Source organism: Helianthus annuus, chromosome 4 (genome assembly GCF_002127325.2).
Source record: "Helianthus annuus cultivar XRQ/B chromosome 4, HanXRQr2.0-SUNRISE, whole genome shotgun sequence".
NCBI classification, from domain to species: Eukaryota; Viridiplantae; Streptophyta; class Magnoliopsida; order Asterales; family Asteraceae; genus Helianthus; species Helianthus annuus.
In genome coordinates this window covers 162,879,914-162,904,475 of record NC_035436.2, presented here as the reverse complement: position 1 = coordinate 162,904,475, position 24,562 = coordinate 162,879,914, and the positions used below count along the sequence as shown (strand labels likewise).

Sequence of the window (24,562 nt, the reverse complement as noted above, 5' to 3'; positions counted from 1 at the left end):
ACCAGAAGGCCTTTGGCATTTGGCAAGTTTATAACTTGTAACATAATTTATATTACAAAAGCACATTTAATATTTCAAAACACACATCATTAAATATGTATTTAGATAACCATACAAAAAGCGGACCTTTTAATGTTTATGTAGATAGCCATACTTCATTAAATCTTTATTTGGATAACCATACCCAAAACACACTTTATTAAATGTTTATTTAGATAATGGAACGTATCGTACATCCCATATTATAATCATGTCTTGCACACCAACAAACAAAATACCCAAAACACTACCTACATCCCGCATTATAATCATGTCTCGCACACAACAAACAAAATATCCAAAACACACTTTATTAAATGTTTATTTAAATAATCGTACGTACCATACATCCCACATTATAATCATGTCTCACATACAACATACAAAACACATTTGTTAGTACCCACACGCTTCACCACTTAACCTCCATGTCTTAGTACCCCACGCTTCACCACTTAACGTCCATCTCTCAAAAAGGTGTTCAACATATTAAATAACAAATGTAAATTTTCTAATTAATTACCTAAAAATTAAATTATGGATGAACAAATACCGATACCGTCCCAATACCGTCCTGATCCCGACCAATACCGATCCCGAATTTTGTGTAAATTTGTACCGGTACCGGTATCGAAATACGTCGGTTCGGGACGGTATCGGTATTTTAAGGGTAAAAGTCGGTGTTTTACCGATAGCGTATCGTATCGATACCGAAAAATCACAAAAGTGGATACCGTTTCCGGTACCGAAAACGGATCGGGATCGGGATCGGAACGGTATTTTATACCCTTTGCTCATCCCTATATTAAATTTTGAAAGGAATGACCACTGACATATATATTAAAATTAGAAATGAAAACTAACAGATGAACAAATAATATCGGGTACTCGTACCGGTACCAAAATTATCAGACCAGTGTATTTTCGGTACCGGTTCGTACCGTACCAATACCAACCGGTACCGAACCGTACCGTACCAGGTATATTCGGTACCGGTACCCACTTTTGGGGATTTCGGTAATGGTATTTTCGGTACCGGTTGATACCGAGCTCATCAAATCCTATAGCAACGCAGCAATACAATTAATTGCACCGTTTAGATTACTTTTCATACACACAATAAGTTAACTGTATTTCATTTAAATGAGGTTTTATATACGCAACAACTTATTTTGCTTTTTTTTTGTCTTTTTTTGTAATTAATTAATTGTAGCATGCAAAATTAACTTGGATATTTAGAATATTGTTGAGCAAATCGTATCAAATCCTATAGTAAAACCGGTATCGTATCGGTACCAAATTTACTATACCAAATCATTTTCGGTACCAATATGGTACCCACCTTTAGGCGTTCTCAGAATCGTTACTTTCGGTTCGACACCGGTCTAGCACCATACCTGTATCTATTGATTTTTACCTTCAAATACCATATTATATTGTACCGAGCATTTTCGGTGTCGGTACCTAATTTCGATGATTTTCCGGATCGGTACTTTCGGTGGCGTTACAGGTACCGAGCTCATTCATATTTTAATGTGTTAGCACCGTAATAACTGAACTGAAAACAACCGAATTTCCAACGTGTGGGTCCTATTATTATATATTAGGTTATTTAAAATCGCTTTTTAGGATGGAGTAACTATCCTTACCACGTCATTTTTATTTATGTTTTAATATGCGGTACCTGCGTGCCGTTGTTGACACGCCTTTTGTAGTTATTGGGTCCCCGCCGCAACGCGCGGACGGAAAATCAACTTTTTTTATTTTTTTTACATGAATTCTTATTCAATTCGTAGTTGAATTTGGATTTGGATTTGGATTTTAATCCGATTAAGATTTGAATAGATTTGAATTATATGATTTGAGTTCGTATTCTAACTTTATGCCCAAATCGAAATTCAATTCGTATCTAAACTCGAATTCAAATCAAATTCGAATAAATTCAATTTAATTCAAATTCACCCTAGATAATAAATTGTTTTATTTTTATTTTTAAAATTGCTACAAACTAAATGCAAGTCGAAATTTAATCCGTATTTGAATTATTTAAACTTGAATTCGAATCGAAGTTTTAGTTTAATTTTTAAAATTGCTACAAACTAAATGCAAGTGCATTTAGAGTTTGGCTCTAATTTAGATGGTTTTATATGTATACTAGGTTATAACCCCGTGTATTATACGGGTTGAATAAATGAATTTTATATATCAAATAATAAAACATTATCTTTTAAAAGCCTCCTTTATTGCACGGGTTGAAGAAATGTAATTTTATATATTAAATAATAAAATAAGTTATATCTATAAGAACCATATGTATTGTACGGGTTGAATAAATGTAATATTATATACCAAATAATAAAAAAAAATTATATCTTTAAAACCATTGTATTACACGGGTTGAATAAATGTAACATTGTTTACCAAATAATAAAAAAAGTATATTTTTAAAAACCCCCGTGTATTACATGGGTTGAATAAATATGATTTTATATACCAAATAATAAAAAAAAGTATATTTAAAAAAACTAACGGATTTTTTTATATTTAAAGTAGGATAAGACTGAATATTAATCTGAACTAACGGATTTTTTTATATTTAAAGTAGGATAAGATTGAATATCCATCTTTATTTATTTAGTTAATATAAGATTGAAAAATCATATGATTGAATAGGTGGGAGGTTGTATTATGATAAATCGGTTAACCATACTGAATGATAAAGATAATAGTGATTGTTGAACAAATTAATTAATCGAATTTAACAGAAACATTTGTGATGTTAGGCGGATTTTTTTTAATTATTTGAAAGTTAATATCAACTTTGGAATTCGTATGAATTCTTATTAGATTTGATTAAATATTATTGATAATAATAATTTGAGTAAAGTTCTTTTTGAGTCCATGTGGTTTGTGCATTTTAACCATTTGAATCCAAAAACCAAACTTGTCTTGAGTTGAGTCCCTGTGATTTCTAATTTTAACCATTTGAATCCAAAACATAAACAACATTCAAATTAGAAACATTTGGTTTTTGGATTCAAATGGTTAAAATTAGAGACCACAGGGACTCAAATGGTTAAAATTAGAGAGCACAGGGACTCAAATCAAGACAAATTTGGTTTTTGGTTTCAAACGGTTAAAATACACAAACCACAGGGACTCAAAAAGGACTTTACTCTAAAAATTTATATTAGATTATATTTTAAACTAGATTTTTACCCGTGCCGCGCGTTGCGGCGGCAATATCATGTTTGTGACTTCGTTACATCAAGTCTATAATCTTGAAGGTAAAAAAGAAAATTTAAAACCATGGTTTGCGCATTACATCGGGAACTCGGTCGACATCGTTTTGGTTTATTATGGTATTGATACTGTACTGGCATTTGGTATAGCAATCGTAAGAGAAAATCCAAACAATAAAGTCATGATATGTCTGAAAGAATATTGACATGTATTTATTTGAACATTTTTCAAGCATTTGAGTATGATGAAAAACAGTTATGCAAATATTTGTCACATAAAAGATTATGGGTAAAAGCATGGTAATACTAATACAGTTATAACACAACATTCCAATGTTTGAAGATAACATTTATGGAAAGATGTACATGTATCTACAAAAAAATGAAAAGAGATCATGTTAAAAACTAAAACGCATGTATTCATCATATAAATTATTTATTGAACCATTGTGATACATGTATCCATCCGATAATAACACGGTAGCTAGTTATCGTTATCCTCCGATAATAACACGGTAGCTAGTTATCGTTATCCGATAATAACACGGTTCCTAGTTTTAGTTAAATATTAAAAAAAAGGGATATAGTGTCCATGTATATATGTTTGGATTAAATTGTTAAAGTGTGTCTGCATATGAACCAAATGTAGAAAACTACAATTAATCGTCTATGGCACAACTCTTCATTCATAAAGTCATAAAGTTCAAAAAATAGATTCATAAGGTATGACAATACAACGGGTTATATTAACATGATACAACATTTTGTGAACAAACTTTTTACCCTAAATTTCTCTCTCTCTCTCTCTCTCTCTCCTACTCTATCTTCTTCAATCAAGAACCACTCTACTCTCTCTCTCTCTCTTTGATTGACCACCACCAAGAACAACCTCCACCTAGAACAAACTCCACCATCTCCCCCCCCCCCCCCATTCTCTCTCTCCATCTTTCTACCCTCTTTCTGTATTGTCTCTCTCTCTCTCTTTCTTGTTAGGGATTCCGAGACCAAAAAAAACTCGAGATTTAACTGTGAACTTAGAAGATCTAGCCAGAAAACAGGGCATGCAGCACGGATCGGACTATCCTCGTCGCCAGAGTCATCGCGGCAGTTCATTTCCCTCTCTTCACCGCCTGTCGGTTTTCGAACAACAAACCGCAGTCTAACTCGCCTAGCGCCTGAAACGTAGGCATTAGTTTTCGGTTGCTCGAAGGCAGCTTCCTAATTGCATTTTCCGGCGACTGGTGTGGTGGTGGGAGCGGTGGTTGTACCCTCTGCTAGCTTCTTTGTACCCTCCACCCTTAAAATTAACCTGAAATGTTGCCATGTTAGAACTCGTCATGTGGACTAAAACGGTGATGTTGTGGTGGTTGTTAAATGTTAGCAGATTTCCAACGCGGTGGCTGTATAAAAACATCAAAAGGGGACCAAGTACATTTTGACACTGTCATGGATGTGTTTTGTCTTTATTATCACCGACCTTTTCTTTTAAGATTATATAAATTTGATTAAATATTATTAATAATAATAATTTGTATTATTTTAGATTAAATATTATTATTTTTAATATTATTAATAATTTTAATCAATTAAATGAGAGAATGACAAGTGTCCTAAAACAGGTTTCTTTTATTATATAGTATAGATATACTAGGTTGAAACCCCGTGTATTATACGGGTTTAATAAATGTAATTTTATATACTAAATAAAAAACAATATATTTTTAAAAACCTCATTTATTACACGTATTGACTAAATAATAAAAAAAACTATATATTTAAGAACCTCGTGTATTGTGCGGGTTGAATAAATGTAATTTCATATACCAAACAATAAAAAGTTATATTTAAAAAAACCATTGTATATTCACGGGTGGAAGAAATGTAATTTTATTTAGAATTAATTACATAGTTAGTCCATGTGGTTTACATAAAGTAACAATCTAAGATGCTAATAGTTTAAAATTACTTCTTAGGGTACTAAATTTTCATTTTTTAACATGTGGGGGTATTAATTACATAGTTAGTCCTTGTGGTTTACCCAAACTAACAATCTTAGGTACTAATAGTTAACCAAGGAATTAACGTTAATATCCCCACATGTTAGGAATGTAAAGTTAGTACCCTAAAAAGTGATTTTAAACTATTAGTACCTTAGATTGTTACATTGTGTAAACCACAACGACTAACTATGTAATTAACTCTTTTATTTACTAAATAATAAAAAAGTTATATTAAAAAAACTTCGGTTATTGTACGGGTTGAATAAATTTAATTTTATATAGCAAATAATAAAAAAATGTTATATCTTTAAAAAACATGCGTATTACACAGGTTTATCTATGGTTAAAAGAATCTTTCTAAATCAAAATGAATTTTTTTATTATTTTTAAATTAGGTTAATATTATTTTAAATTTTTGGTTTGATTAATAAATTGTTTAATATAATTTCTCAAAGTAACAATAATAACATTAACAATAAATAATATGCATGTTTATCTATTGTTTAGTGAAACAATGCTTTTTAGTTTACATAAAACTTTACGATTTAAAGTTAAATTTATGCCAATGATTTAGAGTTGATAAGATTTATATTAATTTTATCAATATTTAATAATTTAAATTAATAATAATTATCTATAATTAAGGATGGTCTATACTAATGATAAGTGTCTATCGATTGATTTGTTTATTATATAGTATAGATATAGATATAGATAGATAGATATTTAAAAAAAAAAATCATATTTGTAAATGTAATGATATTTCATACGAGTATGAATTAGTTTTAGAATCTATAAAGTTATATGGTAAATCAAGAATGTTTTCAATTGTTTTAAAAAATAAATGACAAGTAATAATTTAAATTAAATAATAATTATCTATAATTAAGGATGCTCTAGAAAAATATCTTTATTGATTTCTTTTGTTATATAGATATAGATTCAGAGATGTTTTTTATGTGTATATATTCATGTATATATAAATAGAAAAATTATAGAGTTAATTACATAGTCCCTGTGGTTTGCACAAAGTAACATACTTAGGTACTAATAGTTTAAAATCACATTCTAGGGTATTAACTTTTCATTTTGTAACGTTTAGAGGTATTAGCGTTATTTTTAGGTTTAAAATCACATTTTATTAGTACCTAAGTATGTTATTTTGTGCAAACCACTAGGACTAACTATGTTAATACTTTAGAAGTTAATACCTATGTTTGGCATGGAGCTTTTAGGAGCTTCTAGCTTTAAGCTTTTAAGAAAAAACTCTTACTCAATAAAAAGTATTGTTTGGTTGAAGGAGCTTTAAGCTTTTAGGTTAGGAGCTTGAAGCTTTTGGTTGAAGCTACTAGTAGTAACGTTTAGAAGAAGCTACAAGCTTTTAGGGAAAAATTAACTAATTTAACCTCTAAAAATAAGGAACTTTTTAATGCACCATCTTTCTAAATTTTTAGTTATGTCTATTTTGGTCATTTTATACATTTTATTAAAAGCTCCAGCTACTCTACCAAACATATACTAGTAATATATCTAAAAAGTTACAACTACTAGCTAACAGCTATCAGCCACCAGCTACTTTTGCCTAAGTATGTTATTTTGTGCAAACCACAGGGACTAACTATGTAATTAACTTAAAATTATATATGTATAATTTGAATTTGAATACGATTAGAACTCGAATATCCTGAACACCCCTATCCCCTCAAGCATCGTTAAAAGCCATTTTAAACACTTTTCTCTCACACGTTTAAACACCTTTCTTTCACACACTTGAAAGAGTTTAAAACACTCATATTGTATATATGTATTATTTCTTAAAAGTCGTCGCAGTAGTGATTGTTTATGTCTTTTCAATTTTGAGCCATTCTTCTTCTGAGTTTTAGATTTCACCACTATATTTTGTTTTTTCTTTTCTTTTTTCCCTAGCAACACATATTTGTTAGAAACATTCTTTTTGATACTATATTATATCATTTACTTACTTTTTGTTATTATATTATTTACTTACTTTTTTTTAACTGACCTAATAAACTTTATGATAGAAAAGCAAAGATTTTTTTGTTATATTTAATATATCATGTAGTTTAATTTTTCTGTATTAACTTTTAAAAAAAAGATGAATGCGCAACTGTGGTATCATAATCTATGCGAGTGTTGGTATCATACCGGTACCGTTAAAAACCGTACTAATTACAATCTAACAACATTGGTACTGATATTAGTATTACTAACCGGTATCGCTGTTTGTTTTTATAGTTTAAGATTGATGTAAATGACATGTTCATATCCTTTTGGGCATATCAACTTTATTTTTTTAGGGTACTCTCTTTCCGTTGCTATAGCAAGTGCCGATAACATAACAATACCGACCAAATTCCCGCGCATAGCGCGGGGTGTTACACTAGTTTCCATGATTTTCCCCAAAAAATTTTACGAATACTCTGTTCCAACAATTTTCTCGACTCCATAGCCATAGAATATTACACATAAACGGTGTAGATTTATTCAAATGTATCCAAAGTGTGTACTTAACTCGACTCTACAAACAATCAAATACAACATACTCTACATCCACTACTTACATATCTTACGCCTCTTCTCACCATCTACTACCACCTTATACAAACTCATGGAAATACGGTCACTTTTTTCATCTCTGTGTTTTCAACATCAACAGCAAGACACTTGTTGTGCTCTCTCCAGTAATCAGCCATGGGGTTCAACCTCCCCGGCCCCATCACTTCAGTTCTCGACCCGCATATCGCATTCGTCGATATGTTGTACTTGTCGTCTCTCTTCTTCACCAACTCCGGCTTCACCATGCATTGTATATCATCTTGGGGCGACATCATCAACGATGGTGGCCCAATTGGCAACTTATCACCTACAAAATCAATCATCAAAACTACAACATACATATATCATGCATGCAAAAATAACATGACAACTAACCCATTGTAATTCATATTTCACGCTAAAATAACAACTACTTCACCTCTATCTGTTTGCCAAGTGCACCAAAACTTTCCGTATGATTTAGCCAGATTTTCGAGCTCCGGCATCGCTACTGTTTCGGGCACCCTCGGGTGCACGAACAATCCTGATTGTATCTGCAGATTTCATGTGTGAGTAGCTAAGTATAGCTAATTAAGACCGGGTTATTTCTTTTTTTTTTTTTGTTTTTATCCAAAAATAATAAATTTGCGGTTTTTTAAATTATTACTAATTATAGTGTCAACAATCCTAAAGCTCAAATTATTTACATATAACTTGTTAAATTTTTTGGTTTTTGCGAAAGGCTTGCTTTATTTTACACACAAAAAAAATTAGTGTATTTTGTAGTTAAAAAAAAAAACCGGACGGCACCCTTAAAAATATGTTTAAACCCCTCATCCGCACCCCCAACAAATAATTCTTGGGTCCGTCACTGCGCCTGGTATAGAGATGCCTCGGTATATGCACAGCACAATCAAGGCCGTCTTTGAGGGGTGCGGGGTGGGCGACGGCACAGGGCTCAAACCCTTAGGGGCCCAAATCTTTTTAATTTTGCGGGGTGGGCGACGGCTCAGGGCTCAAACCCTTGGGCCCAAATCTTTGTAAGTTTAGAATTTACGTTGCATTATAAGCTAGAATAGGGGGCTGCTAGAATGAGAACCACCTCGAGTTGTAAGAACCGCGAGAACTACTTGATCCGGGTCGAGGTGGACCAATTTTTTTTAAAAAACGTAGATGCGTGTATTATAAACACATTTTTTTAAAAAAAATTTAAAAATGCCGTGCGTGTAGTTTTTTACACCATAAGTTTGTGGTTTACGAGTTCCGTAAATTTACGGAACTCGTAAACCACAAACTTGTGGTGTAAAAAACTACACGCACGGCATTTTTTTAAAATTCTTTTTTACGAATGTGTTTATAATACATGCATCTACGTTTTTTGAAAAAAAAATTGGTCCACCTCGTCCCGTACGGTGTGGTTCTCGCGGTTCTTACAACTCGAGGTGGTTCTCATTCTAGCGGTCCCCTGCTAGAATATATATATATATATATATATATATATATATATATATATATATATATTGAATTGAAAGATGACAAAACAAGCTCTTGTCGGGATGGTTATTGCTTTGCTTAGACAAGAAGGAGACACTGGTTTTAATCCCGGCGTCTCCAAATTCTCTATTTTAGCTTATTTTTTAGTTTTTTTAATTGTATATGACATTTAATGCCTAATGTTGTCAACTAAATCTTTTTCTTTAATTAATAAATTATTAACTACGCTTAGCTAAAAATAACTATTTAAATTACTTTCACATAAATTTTGTGATTAAATAATTGATGAGTTTATAATACATGAAAATTTATGAATATTTTAGCTTATTTTTTAGTTTTTTTAATTGTATATGACATTTAATGCCTAATTTTGTCAACTAAATCTTTTTCTTTAATTAATAAATTATTAACTACGCTTAGCTAAAAATAACTATTTAAATTACTTTCACATAAATTTTGTGATTAAATAATTGATGAGTTTATAATACATGAAAATTTATGAATAGGGCCCAAAATTTTTATCTCGCATCGGACCTTTTTTTTTTTGTTATTTTCAGAGACGGACCTGAGCACAACAAATGTATAGTTTTTGTTTCGGAAGATTGAACAATACCTCGTAGGCATGAGAGTGCCATAGTTTCTGTTCATCAGGGGGCAAAGTATCAAAGATACGATCAGAGACTATATATTCGACTCCAATGAGTCGTCCGGAGGAGTCATCGGAGTCATAGACGGCGCACTGGAGGAAGTCCTGGTTGATTCGGGTGACAAAGTGGTGAGTCTCGATTTGACGAGACATGTCTTGGCTGTACAAGGCGAAAGTACAGGCGTGTTGACTCATTTGCTTGATGGGTGTGAGTGACTGTAGCATCTGAGCTCCTTTGTCCAGCATTTGAGACCCCAATGACACCGGTTTTCCCGGAGGAACACCGTTCTTCTCAGCGTTGGTGGAAGCCATTGATGATGAAGATGGATGGGATAAGCACGGGATTGAAGGTGTGTGTCTGGTTGAGATGTTGAAGAAGATGGAAGGGTTATAAAGGTGGTGGGGTGAAACGTGGGTGACAGGTGGTGAAGATGATGGGACAGATGTCAATCTAATGGTGTTGTGGTGTTCTCCTTGATGTTTGAGTATGCATCTTCATTACTTGTTTGATGCTGGTCGAAGTTGAAACTACTAAATATAGTGTACATATTTCAATTAGTGCTGGCATAACGGGACAATCGGATTTGTTAAGATACGAATCTGAAACACGTAAATACGACCACGATACATTTTATTGTGTCAGATTTTTGAAACACGAACATAAACCTGTTAATAAATAGGTTACACGAAACGACCTGTTAAGACACGAAAAAATTACTAACGTATCATACGACCTATTTAAGACACGAACACGATCTGTTAAGATATGAAAACGACATGTTTAAGACACGAACACGACGGAATTGGGGAAGTTGTGATTGTGAGAGAGATTTAGAAATTAGAGGTTGGATTGTGGAAAAGGAACTGTGTGTGTTTGTGTATAATTTACCCCAGGTCTCACCACTGATGACCCCATGTATACACCCACATATAATATTTTTTTTTAATTTTTAATTATTAACATATACTTAACGGGTTTTAATTTGTTTAGACACGAAACCTGTTAACGTCTTATCATGTCAACCTGTTTTAGACAATAAACCTGCTAAGTTCAAACACGAAACATAATAACTTTGTGTAGGTTCGTTTCAGAATTGCCAGCCCTAGCTAGCTTCATTGCAAGTTTTACACACCGTGTGACCCTGTCATTCGTAAATACTCATATGGTTATCTAGTTACGGACTTAGAAACTCTTAGAGCATCACAATGCAAGTGGATGTGTCCGTAGTAATGTGGCAAACTCAAATGCAAACTATCATGGCGGTCCGGACTATGGAGGTCCATAGATCTAAACCTCTCAACGACTTCCTTGGTGGCCCCCACTCTATGACTCTCTCTCACACAAGTATTTTTAGGATAACTAGGTGATGCCTCGTCTGTGTTGCGGGGCGATGACCGAATAATTTTCAATCAATTAAAAAACAGTACTATAGTTTTGCTATAAATAAAAAATAAAAAGAGTGTTAGGCAGCTCTTTGACACGATTTTTAGTTGGAGACAAAGTCATATTTTTATTTTTACTTGGGGGAAAAATCAAATTTTTATTCCGAGGGTAAAATCCTAATTTTTAGGTAGGGAAAACGATATTTTTATTTTGCACTGGGAACAAAAACGTAATTTTGAATTGAGGTTGATATCGTAATTTTGAACCGAGGGGAAATTCGTAAATTTTAGTTGGAGGCAAAGTCATATTTTTATTTTTACTTGGGGGAAAAATCAAAAAAATATTTCCGAGGGTAAAATTCTAATTTTTAGGTAGGGAAAACGATATTTTTATTTTGTACTGGGAGCAAAATCATAATTTTGAATTGAGGGTGATATCGTAATTTTGAACCGAGAGGAAATTCGTAAATTTTAGCTGGGGACAAAATCATAAATCTATTTTGAACTGTGGGCAAATACGTACATTTAAACCGTGGGCAAAACCGTAATTTTAAAATAGGTATAAAATAATAAACTGGTGTAAATTCGTAATTTTGAGCCGGGGGAAAAACAAAATTTTATTTTGAACTTGGACGAAAACGTAATTTTGGCTGAGGGTAAAAGCGTAATTTTTTTACCGAGAGCGAAATCATATTTTTTAGCTCGGGACAAAAGGGTAAACATATTTTGAAGTTGAGGCAAAACCGTATTTTTTAACTGGGGGCAAAAACGTAATTTTAAAGGGGATATATAATAATAAACTGGTTGGTCCAATGGGTATTGCTCGCCGTCCATTTGAACCAATGGCAGAGAAACACTATTACAGGGCAAAAACGTAATTTTAAAGTGTGTATAAAATAATAAACTGGTTGGTCCAATGGGGGAGGGGCGGCCGCCCATTTGAACCAATGACAGGGTGACACTGTCATGTGGTTTCATTGCTCATACTGTTTCTTTCCTGAAATTATTAGGATAAAAATAATAGAATAATTTTTTGTTACTGTTCAAATCGTTAGAGAATTAATATATAGGAGAATTATCCAACTAGTTAAAGTTGATAAAAAAATTCAAAACTTATTATCAAAGTAATCATCAAAAGCGTGGGGTGAGCTAGCGATTTTCACAAAAAGAGCAAGCTTAGTTGATCCAGTCCTATTCACCAAATATTTTTCCAAGTCCGTAAATAGGGATGACTATAACCATATGAGAATTTACGAATAGAAGGTTGTGTAGAACTTGCCTTAAAACATGTATATACATTATAATTAGTAGTGTGTAGGTTTGGCCAACGCTTTTTACCAATAACTGTAAGAGAAATCCTATCCGTCTCAGTCAACATAACTGATATTGCGGCTTCGTGAAATGAAGGGTGATTACTTTTGTGAAGGTAAAATGTCATATTTGTTTTTGAAATTGTTTTGGTCAACATCAACTATTTAGTAAGTTTCCCTGTATGTATGTATGTGTATATATAGGGTAAGGTTCATGTATGTATGTATGTATGTATGTATGTATGTATGTATGTATGTATGTATGTATGTATGTATGTATGTATGTATGTATGTATGTATGTATGTATGTATGTATGGTATGTATGTATGTATGTATGTATGTATGTATGTATGTATGTATGTATGTATGTATGTATGTATGTATGTATGTATAGGGTAAGGTTCATGCGAGAACTACTTTTATTGCGAGAACCAATGTGAATATAACCTAAAATAGCTAAAAAAACTAACCCCCCCCCCAAAACCTAAACCACCACCCCCCCCCCCCCCAGCTAAAATGCTAAAAACTAAATCTCCAAAAAATCTAAAAAAAAAAATCTAAAAGAAATAAAAAAAATCTAAATTTTTTTTATTATTTTTTTTGCTACTAAAAGTAGCGATTTTTATATGAAAAATATTTAAAAAAATTGTGTGTGTTTTTAGCTATTTTTAGGCATTTTTTGTTGTGTTCACATTGGTTCTCGCAATAAAGGGTGGTTCCTAACGGATCTTTGTCCTATATATATATATATCTATATATATATATATATATATATAGAGAGAGAGAGAGAGAGAGAGAAACGGGATCGGGAGAAAACCATCAAAAGTGTGAGTACGGTGAGAAGTGATAACGGTTCCTGGCCCAACACGACTCACGCCGCTTAGAAAAGGGCGGAGGAGCTTTTTTGTCCTTTCATCTTCTTCTTTTTCTGTTCCGTTTTTTCTTAACTTTGTTTTAATTTTTGGTTTTTGAGATTTTTGGCGTTAACCAAATTCAACAATTAATGGCGTTTTAATGGTTCCATTGTATCAACATTTTGGCGTTTATGACGTTATTCACATCGTATGCTATTGGAACCCAGGGGGCAGGAAATCTATTTGAATGACGTTTTCCAAGGCGTTTAAACAAGTTGGCCTATTGATCTATCATTTTTTATAAACATTTTGGCGTTTGTGGTATCTTGGCGTTTTACTATTGTTAAATTATATTTCAACCACAGGAAAAAAAATACAAGGGAAGGAAATAAATTAAAAGACCTAATCGGATCTCTTTTCCCAATCTTCAGTGTCATCAGTCTCTCTCTTCTTTAATAGTACAAGAACTGTCATCAAATATATGGCGTTTTGTGTAAAACTTAACAAACCCATGGGTTTGATTTTTTTGCCTGCTCGTCTGTTGAACTGGCTTTTTTTGTGGATGTTTGGGGACATAGATCTATGGCGTGTGAGTGGGTTTTTTGCTTTTTCTTTATCTGGATCTTCATCTATATAGTGAACGCACTCTTTAGTGTCATTGACCTCTTCTCCTCATCCAATCCTTCTTCAAGAACAAAAAATACAAAATGCCATATGACTGGCATCAGTATTTTTTTCCTGAAATTTTGTCCATCTCATGCAGCAAAATCTTTCTGAGGTACTCCCCTCTGATAACAATTCATTCAGTTTATTTGTTGGCGTTTTACAATGGGTGGTATTTAGTAGTATTGGCGTTTGTTTTTTTGGTTTGATCAAATGGAAGTTGCCGAGATGTATCATTTTATAGGATGTCTTTTTGGCGCCTAAATTAGGCGGTGCATTATTATAATAAAGTATTTGTCTTTTCAGTTATTGTTTTGTAATTAATGTTTTTGATAAGCTTTATCTCTGAAGTCTGTAACACGTCCCATCTTTCAAGTTTGGCGTTTTAGATTCTTCAGTATTTACTGTTTCTTGTTACATTTTCAAGTTTGCTTTTTGTTTTTTTGAGGTTTTTTATAATAATTTTTCAAAGTAATTTTATTATAGTTTGGCAGTTTTTTGGTGGTGTTTAACTGGATGATATCGTTTAAACAAGTATTTTGGCTGTTTTGGCGTTTTTGTTATATATGGCGTTTTTATTATATAACAATTAACTGAAAAGAAAGTAAAAAAAAGAATACATAAACAATTGATCTTCCAAATATTCTCTGTCTCCAGTCTCTTTCTTCTCTTTTTTGAATCATGTTAACTGGCTGGTTCGACTTTCGTATCATTCATTATGTTTTTTTGTTTTTCAAGTAGTTTTTTTGTGTTGCTGTTTGGAAGCACACAGTCTGACATCAGCATCTTTTTCTTGAATATTTATTCATTTCATGCAGCAAAATGTTATTGAGTTTATATCATTCAACCAACAATCTTGAATTTTTATAATCAACGATGTTTGATTTTTTAACTTTTTTGGCGTTTTACCGATAAAAAGAACGCCACGAAATAAGATCACCTTAAACCTCAAATTTTGATCATGCTAAAATCAATAATGTTTTGCTGTATATGATGGACAACATTGTTAATCCTCGGTTAAGAAAGATACTGACAATGGTGTACACCCCATACAGCTAAACTTTATTGACAACAAACCTCAATAATGTTTTTGTATGTTTTGGCGTTACAAATTTGATGGAATTTTAGGATAAGTCAATGAGATTTTACTCAATGAAATGGACTATATCCTCACTTGAGGATTTTGTCTATTTCATTGAGCGAAATCTTACTGACAGCCAAACTGAATTTCAAAAAAAAAAAAAAAACGTTTTTGGGGTTGAAGATATTTGATGTTTGGGATTTTTGGCGTTTCTAAGGCAAATGGGTTATATGAAATATGGCGTTTGGGTTTTTGTGTGTGTTTTTAACTGAAGGTCTGAGATGTTGTATAATAGGATTTTTTTGGCTTTTTTAGGCGGGATTTTACTATAATTAAGTTTGGCGTTTTATACTTAATGGCGTTTTACTTAGAATGGTCTGTGATTTTTGTTTTTGGCGTTTTATTTCAAGATTTGGCGTTTTGTGTGGAGTAGTCAAAAGACCTTTTACCCTTAATGAAGCGCGTCCACGTAATAAAATTGATGTTAAGCGTTCTCACACTTTCTATCGTTTTCTCTAAATTCCGACCCTATATATATATATATATATATATATATATATATATATATATATATAGAGAGAGAGAGAGAGAGAGAGTAGGAGTTAACTACAAAAGTCAATATTTCCCACAAAGGGTCCATAGGAGAGTGACAAATGGCAATTAGGTTTTTTTAATAAAAAGGCATTAAGGTAGTTTGATAATTATTTTATTTATGGAATTTATTTTATTATTAACAAACTCGTGAGAATTTTAAGAAAACTTAATATCTACTTGATTTTGTATTGGAGGTTATTAAAATTACTGGAGGTTATCATTTCATGTGATTTTCATATCTTTTTCGTAAATGCATTGCCTAATAAAAAATAATGGCTTCTTCAACAAGTTCTTGACGATGTTTTTTACCGGTTAAAAGGTTAATGTTAATGTGTTATAATTCCCTTGATATTAAATGTTGTTTTAATTAATGAAATATAGTTCACTGAGAGATATTGGTATTGTGTTTTAGCAGTTAACAGTTAATAACGCAGTTCACTAAGATATATTGATGTTTTTACCAGATAAAACACAATGTGACGCACCAGATAAAATACACTGTCTTGACGTTGTGTTTTATCTGTTTCTAGTTTCTTCACATTGTGTTTTATCATAGTGTTGTGTTTTACAACACTTGAAGTTGGATACTGGATGTGTTTCATAGTAGTGTGTTTTAGTGACAAAACATAATGTGACGAACCAGATGAAATACTTATTGAATGTGCTTTAGAAGAAAATTAGGAATTGCGAATGGAATGATAAACATGGTATCAATCGTGCTTATATTTCAATCCGAATTTGTTATGTTGATCCATGATTCTAGCTATTTTTGGTAGGAAATAGGGTTTTCTATAATTGGTTTTAGAGAGAGAAAGGGAAAATCGCGAGATTGTAAGGGGTGTGTTATTTATGACAGTTATTTGATTGATTTAAAATATGTAAAATTGACAAGACTACCCCTAACCTATTATGAAAATTAATTAATGACAAACAAATATGCCACCGACATGATCTCAACCATTAAACATACTCATCGGATGGCTCAGATTGCTTTGCGCAAGAACGCAACTCTCTCTCTCTCTCTCTCTCACTCTCTCTCACTCTCACACTCTCTCTCTCTCTCTCTATATATATATATATATATATATAGGGTGGGAGTTGGCTACAAAGTCCAGTTTTCCTACAAAGTGTAAAAAGTCATAAAACATAATAATGTCAGCCATAAAACACACTCAAACCCCACAAATAACAAAGTGAAGATTACTAAAACACCATATTGTGGGTTTTGTGTTGTGTTTTGGACGATAAGGCTTTGATTGTCGAATGATTAACATTAGTGTGTTTTATGTTGACTATTATGTTGTGTTTTATATTCACATGTAACAACCCGCACGTTCGTGCATTGTTACTACTCGTTATACTCGTTACGCCTAGCACCAAAGATTCAAATCATAATGTAACTATATCGCATACCTCGCTATATCGCAATATTTTCGCATATTATCGCATATTTTATCGCTATCACATCACATTGTACTTGCTGACAACCACGAAGATGTCTAGTGAGGACCAATTCTACCCTCCTTGATAGCCGTGATATGTCGCAGTGCAACTCATTACTCAAAACGCACATCGCATCACACACATTAACGTTCACGATGACATTGAGAGAGGACCTATTCTACCCTCCTCGATGACCGTGAAGCGTCGCAAAGTAACGCATATTCGAAACGAAACCCGGTTATTGTATCGCAACTTTGAAATATGGATACGACCCAACGTGGCTAATTATAATAAATATATGAAAAAGTGGATGAGAATGTGTAACCAAACTATCGCAACGCTTAACAATCAAAACGGAACGCCAAAACTCAGTTCGTTGGAGGCGTTTGATCGAATGGCACTTCGATCGAATGGCCATCCGATCGGACAACCGTTCGATCGGACAGCCATCCGATCCGATGCACTGCACCACCTCCTCTCCTCTCTTACCTATAAGTAGCCCTTGTCACATCACAGTTCAAGTGATGTGACAGCTCCCACTCGACCAACACGCTTCTGGGCTATTCTCCCTCGATTTCTCGCGATTCTTGTAAGTTTTCAACCTAAATCTTGTACTTTCTCGATCTACACGCACTCCTACACTTTCTATCTTTTGAATCTCAACTTTTAACCGTGAAATCATTAGATTCAAGGTGTGCTAGGATGATGTCATCATGGTGTTCTTATGAACTCCATGTTTTGGCTTCAATCCACCAAGAACAACTTAGATCTGAACGATTTCCACATAAATAAACAAAGATCTTGCATAGATCTGAACATATTCATGGTGAAAGGGATTGAAAGATGGTTTTTCTAACTTTCTTTCAACTCTTTTACACTTGATGCACTCAAACCGATAAAATCGGAGCTTGTTCTGATCTTCTACTTCTTCTTGTTGATATGTTGGTTCAAGATCTGTATTCTATCAATGAGACCACCGATTTCGGGTTAAACATGGGACACCGTCTCGAACAGTTACTAGTCGGATTCAGGTGATTCATGTCCGATTAGGAGTACGAAGTATTGACGAGTTTTCTGTTGTTTAGCACGATATCAAAACGTCTCGATAAAGCGACAAACAATCAAAACAACCAAATGTAAGTCGAACAGGTTGACCAGGACGGAGCGCCGTCCGAAAGGACTACTGTCCGAACGGACAACCATCCGAACGACCAGTCAGCCGAATGACTTGTATATTGGTTCCATCTTAGTATTCAAACCGACTCTCAAGAGTTTTGGAACACTGAACGGATTGCCGTCCGATCGAACTACCAATCGATCGACCGACCACCCGACTATGTGATGTTTCGAAACTTCAACACTTAAACAATTTTCAAAATGTTCAATGCACAAAGGATGCCAACCGATCAAACGACCGTCCGATCGCGTGACAACTTGCTGCGAACTTGTTCTCACTCAATCGCCCAACTAATCGGGTTGCTGTCCGATCGAACGACCATTCGATCGACCGACCTGAAAGGTAGGGATACGTCATTGTTTTCAAAATACTACAACGAAAACTTCAAAAGTCAAACCATCATACACAAACACATCTTCCCAAAGAAAGAAAGAAACAATCCACTCGAACGGCCATCCGACCGGACGACCGTCCGAGCGGACTACCACTCGCACGACTGGCTGTCTGATCAGATTACCATCCGATCGAACTGCTGTCTGACTCACTTGTACCTTGCGTCGTTTTACGCGTCGCTTATCGCTTACGCTATCAATCTGCAATCAGGCTAATCTCAGACGCGCTCACTTCAATCCAACCAGGTTGTGGTTGCTGCTTGCTGAGCACCGACTGTGAGTATACTTGAACCCTTTTTGCTTTTGCACTTTTGGGTGTAACATACGTTGCTATCAAATCAAATCACATCAAATGCTTAAACTATTTATCACTTGTGAATGACCAATGTGCATAGTTATACGTGATGCTAGTTACATATGTGCTAGGACTTATACTCGCGACGTCCCACCGTGACTAGTATAATACTATTACGCCCGATGGGGTCTAGTTTAGCAATCGCGATCGAAGCTCGAGGACTTAGCTGGTAGTATCAGTTTTGTTAGTATATATGTCGTGTATTACGTTTATGTATGTGGAAGCTCGCAGCTTTTATCTATTACACTATTACATATCAAACCTGTATACTCGCCAATACTTTTGTATTGACATTATTTAACGTATGTTGCAGGTTTAGTCGCATCTACATCAAATCAAGCTAGGAGGTCTAGAAACTCACCTAAAATCTAGGTTGTCGGATTTGTATTGTTCGATAGGACAAGAAATCTGTGATAACTTATGTGATCGTACTGATTGTTAGTATGGGATAACAAATGTAATAAATACTGTCGCAATATAGTTGTTATGGATTCTCTTGAGCAATCTGATTCGCCTAGTGCCGCGCCCCGATGATTCCGCCATCGGTTGGGGTGTGACAGATTGGTATCAGAGCCATAACTATAGTGAATTAGGCCAGACTTGACCTACTCCGGGTCAACGTCTTAGAAATTGACCTAGTCTATAGTCCAAGTACCAACAGGCCGACTCGTGCGAACCCAATAGGACTTGCACGGGCCTACTTGATACTCTCGTTCGAATTCGCTAAAAGCTACTACTTCGCGTGAACACCACATACTACAATTTCACGCGAAGAGCCTTTCTTAAGGATGGAATATTACTCAGCCTTTCCTAAGGCCAACGCAAATACACACGTTTTCGAAAATGCTCACGTAACACCACCGAGTGGTCCAGTCGAGATCAGGCGTGAAAACCAAGAACTCTCGACAAGATCGCTCACTCAGCGCTTTTTTTTCTAGCATGAGAACTTTCCGTTGAGCCAGGAGTGACATCCATAACTCAACGAAAGTCTCCATTTCAAAACCCAGTGGAACTCCCGAATTTATTCAAAGAGCACAACCACAGTTAGGAGCGTAGTTATTAAGTCAGGGGTGAAACCCGTATCTTAATAAACCGTTCCACTCCCTATAAAATGGTTTTCAAAAGCTCTCACCAAGGACTCGGCTATAACGATAACTCGAGCCACACGATGACTAGGAGGACGAATGCCATGAGCTGCATCCCAGCGGAAGCATGAGTCTTCTAGGGCAACGCACGTGCACAAACTTGTTGGGTATAGCTGGGTTACCTTGGGTAGACGACGCCTAAACACCCGAGGCACTCTATCAACTTCTTTAGCATACGACTCGCCGATTTTACGCTTTATGGAACCTATTTACGCTTATGTGTTTACAATTTAAAACTTTACGCTTTATCGATTTCTCGATCTATAAATTTTCGCCCCTTGTTTTACAAAACGCACAACTCGCACAGGCATCGCAATCTAAAATGAAAAACGAATGTTCACAACAAAACTAATGTCTAATTGCTCGCTCTCGCTCCCTATCCCTTCACCGCATCCTCAGGCAATCTACATCGATATGTATGTGGGTAAGCATAAACTACAACTATTTATATGTATAAAACGAATCAATTGCGTGAGAACTTAGGAATCTCGTGTCTCCTATGTGGCTCCTATGTGAAGTTTATTATATTACTCGCAACAAGTTTTGATCGTGCTCGATCGTATCGCAAAAGTCAAAATCATTATGATCGAATCTCATTCCAAATCTCTCTCTGTCTAGATGCCTTCCAACGACTCTACCTCGAGACGAACAGCTAGGAGAAGAGCCAAACGAAGCGCCGATAAGAGGATTGCCTCGCTTGTGGCCAAGGAAGTGGCCAAAGTCATTCCTCAAATTGTCACTCAGGTGCACACTCTCAGCAACTCTCGAACCTCGGAAGACTTCAAGACAGAAGCGCCGCAATCCGCTTTCCTCTACAAACACTTCAAAGCCTGTGACCCGATGGAGTTCACAGGTGAAGGAGGTGTGTCCCAACTACTCCAGTGGTTCGATTCTATCGAAGTTACCCTTCGTCAGAGTGGGTGTCCCGATGGTTTTCGTACTACTTGCGCTACCAGAGTATTTCAATCGCACGCACTCGACTGGTGGACCGCCGAACGTAACAAATGTGGGATCTCCGCGGCTTACGCTCTCTCTTGGGATGAGCTGAAAGAGCTCATGAAGAGAGAGTATTGTCCTCCCCACGAAGTCCAGAAGCTAGAAGACGAATTTTGGGAAATCAAACAAATCGAAGGTGACAATGCTGGCTACACTGCAAGGTTTAAACAACTTAGCATAATATGCCCAAGTCAAGTCAACACTTCAGAAAAAGCCATCACGAAGTACATTCGCGGCTTGCCTGAATGCGTGGGCGATTTTGTCGAAGCTGCTAGACCTGCTACCATCGAAGAAACCTACCGCTTAGCCGCCGAAATCAACAGCAAACGAGTCTTAGACGGATTTTTCTCCAAGAATCCTGTCAAGAAAGCTCATCAAGCAATCGTCATCAATTCTTCTGACGATTCTTTCAACGAATCTACCAACGATTCTTCCGAAGATTCCTCCGACGATATCTCCAGTGAATCATCAGACGGATCCGCCAACGACACCGCATAATCTCAGGAAGCTCAGCCCAGCCGTAAACGAAAGACCATGAGCCCAGACTCTTCCACAACTGTACTGTCGCAACCAGAACCCCTCCAAGCAGCTCCGGTTCACTTGAAACGCGCCTACAACGGAGCTCATCCCCTGTGTTTCACGTGCACGTATCATCACCCGCCAGAAGCTAACTATCGCTATTGCGCAAATTGCAACTGGTATGGTTATCTTACGCAACACTGTCGCACGGGACCGCAACCTTGAGGAATTTTGGCAACAACCACAGTCTCCGCGGAAGTACTCTACAGCAACGTTATTTTGCTTTTAACGTTGTTGTAATAATACGAATCATCGCCGTCAATTTCTTGTATGTATGGAAACTTATTCTATCTCTCGACGCATGTGGATTCTATACTCGCGCACAATCTATATGCTAGCACTATGTATTATATAATGTATTTTACCCCCGCTATGCGTTCTTGAGATAAGGTACGATAAACGTGCAAGAATCAAATTAATCATGGGTGCACACGGGATTACTTTGGTTAGTGCACGGAGATCGTAGTGAGTTTCAGTGATGCCTTTACGTTCAGGGCATGGTTAAGCGTGGTGGATACGCCGCTGGTACTTCCTATATATAAGCGTCTTGACCATGTCTGATAAAGTGTGACACCTAGTCACGGAACAGAGGCATATGGTTGAAACATGATGGTGTTTCGCCATGCTAACCGAAGTTTTGTGAAGAAAGTGCCATGTAGAGTTGGAACGTAGATCTATTGTACTATTGTGGTTATTTTCGACACATTATACTACATCGCAAGGCGTAACAATCTCAATCGCAACTCAAGCGTGTGATCGCAAGACTTTTCGTAAGTTAACACGCTCGCAATCGCATTATCGCTAGAATCTACCTCGCAATCGCTATCGCTTATTATGGGTATTTCGCAATCTCAATCGCTTATTGTGTGTTCGCTCAATCGCTTATTATGTGGCTCGAAATCGCAATCGCATATTGTGCGTATTTTGCAATCTCAATCACTTATTACGTGTGTATCGCTCTATCGCTTATCACTTACTGGGTATCGCTTATCGTGGATCGCTAGACGAGTATCGCTAATCACTCGCCGCTTTTCGCTTTAACGCACTTCGATCCTACCTCATCGCTTAGGTACTCTTATCGCCTATCGCTATCGCTCATCGCTGTTCGTGTTACCTGTGTTAAGTTGGCACACATGACCTCACTTCACAGGACGAAACTCATATGGTTAAGCATGGTGGATACGCCGCTGGTACTTCCTATATATAAGTGTTTTAGCCATATCAGCAGACTTTCGTGGAAAAAGGCTATGTGGGGTCTAATGTTAATTAAAATTTGTGGTGTTGTTTAATCTATTCAAATCAAGTCGCATGTTTCCATCGCTTACAAAGCATCGACCATCGCTTACCGCATATCGCCTTTCGCTTGTCGCTGTCGTCTTCGCTTGTTATGTTGTGTTATGCTATCGAATTTTCGCATACACTTATCGCACTCGCTTGTATCGCCAAACTGAATTCGAAAACAACTTCATCACTCAGTTCGCCTTTCAAGACTTGATCCGACCCTTTCTCGCTCGGACCGAGTCATCGCAAATCCGTCTATACTATGTCGACACATATGACACTGCCTCACGAGACGGAAACCATATGGTTAAAGCATGGTGGATACGCCGCTGGTACTTCCTATATATAAGTGTTTTAACCATATTGTCGAACTTTCGTGGAAAAGTGCCATGCGGGGCCGACCTTAAAAAATTAAATTTTGGTATTATTAAAAGGCTTTGTTTACAACAAATTTTAAACTGATCTTTCTTACGAAACTTTTCTAGCATTTGATCAAAACCATTGTACAAGACGAGATTATCTTATAACGTTGGAGTGACAATCGACTCAAGTTGCTGCCGAGTGACGAGAAATTTCGTAAAACGAGTTTTAATCACTTTAAAATCTATTAGTAACCTAACCAAAACCCTACTCATAGCGCTGGCGCAAACATCGAAACAGTTTAACGCCGCACCGTGAGAAGATTTTCATAAACAAGTTTTCCTAATTAAGTCGTCTTTTCGAAAATTTAAAACGCTCTGGGATCGTATTCTTGTGTGTGTTATCGCCTTTGATCATACGAATCGCTTTAACTCGTTGCTCCCGCTTAGTCTTCGCAATACTCTCACGCGTAAATTCTCTATCTATCGCTCGCTATCTCGTCACTTTTAATCGCTACGCTCATTCGCATCAACTCTCGCGACCCTACTTATGGATCAATTTCGGGACGAAATTTCCTAAAGTAGGGGAGACTGTAACAACCCGCACGTTCGTGCATTGTTACTACTCGTTATACTCATTAAGCCTAGCACCAGATATTCGAATCATAATGTAACTATATCGCATACCTCGATATATCGCAATATTTTCACATATTATCGCATATTTTATCGCTATCACATCACATTGTACTTGCTGACAACCACGAAGATGTCGAGTGAGGACCAATTCTACCCTCCTTGATAGCCGTGATGTGTCGCAGTGCAACTCATTACTCAAAACGCACATCGCATCACACACATTAGCGTTCACGATGACATTGAGAGAGGACCTATTCTACCCTCCTCGATGACCGTGAAGCGTCGCAAAGTAACGCGTATTCGAAACGAAACCCGGTTATTGTATCGCAACTT

General features: G+C 35.7%; 1 protein-coding gene across 1 annotated transcript; it reads right to left on the bottom strand.

Moving 5' to 3' along the window:
- Window positions 1-7,725: 7,725 nt before the first annotated feature.
- Window positions 7,726-10,353, bottom strand: LOC110936868 (oil body-associated protein 2A). The gene is made up of 3 exons (XM_022179281.2): window positions 9,945-10,353; window positions 8,277-8,391; window positions 7,726-8,165 (listed from the first exon to the last, which is right to left on the bottom strand). The coding sequence occupies exons 1-3, from the start codon at window positions 10,287-10,289 to the stop codon at window positions 7,909-7,911; spliced, it is 717 nt and encodes a 238-aa protein (XP_022034973.1). The 5' UTR covers window positions 10,290-10,353; the 3' UTR covers window positions 7,726-7,908.
- Between the last annotated feature and the right edge of the window lie 14,209 nt (window positions 10,354-24,562).

Bases quoted from the DNA above. Each gene is read 5' to 3' on its own strand.
- LOC110936868 (XM_022179281.2), bottom strand. From the start codon at position 10,289: ATGGCTTCCACCAACGCTGAGAAGAACGGTGTTCCTCCGGGAAAACCG. The intron at 8,392-9,944 runs GTATTGTTCAAT...TGAAATCTGCAG, and splicing joins GGCACTCTCATGCCTACGAG to ATACAATCAGGATTGTTCGT. The intron at 8,166-8,276 runs GTGAAGTAGTTG...TTGATTTTGTAG, and splicing joins CACTTGGCAAACAGATAGAG to GTGATAAGTTGCCAATTGGG.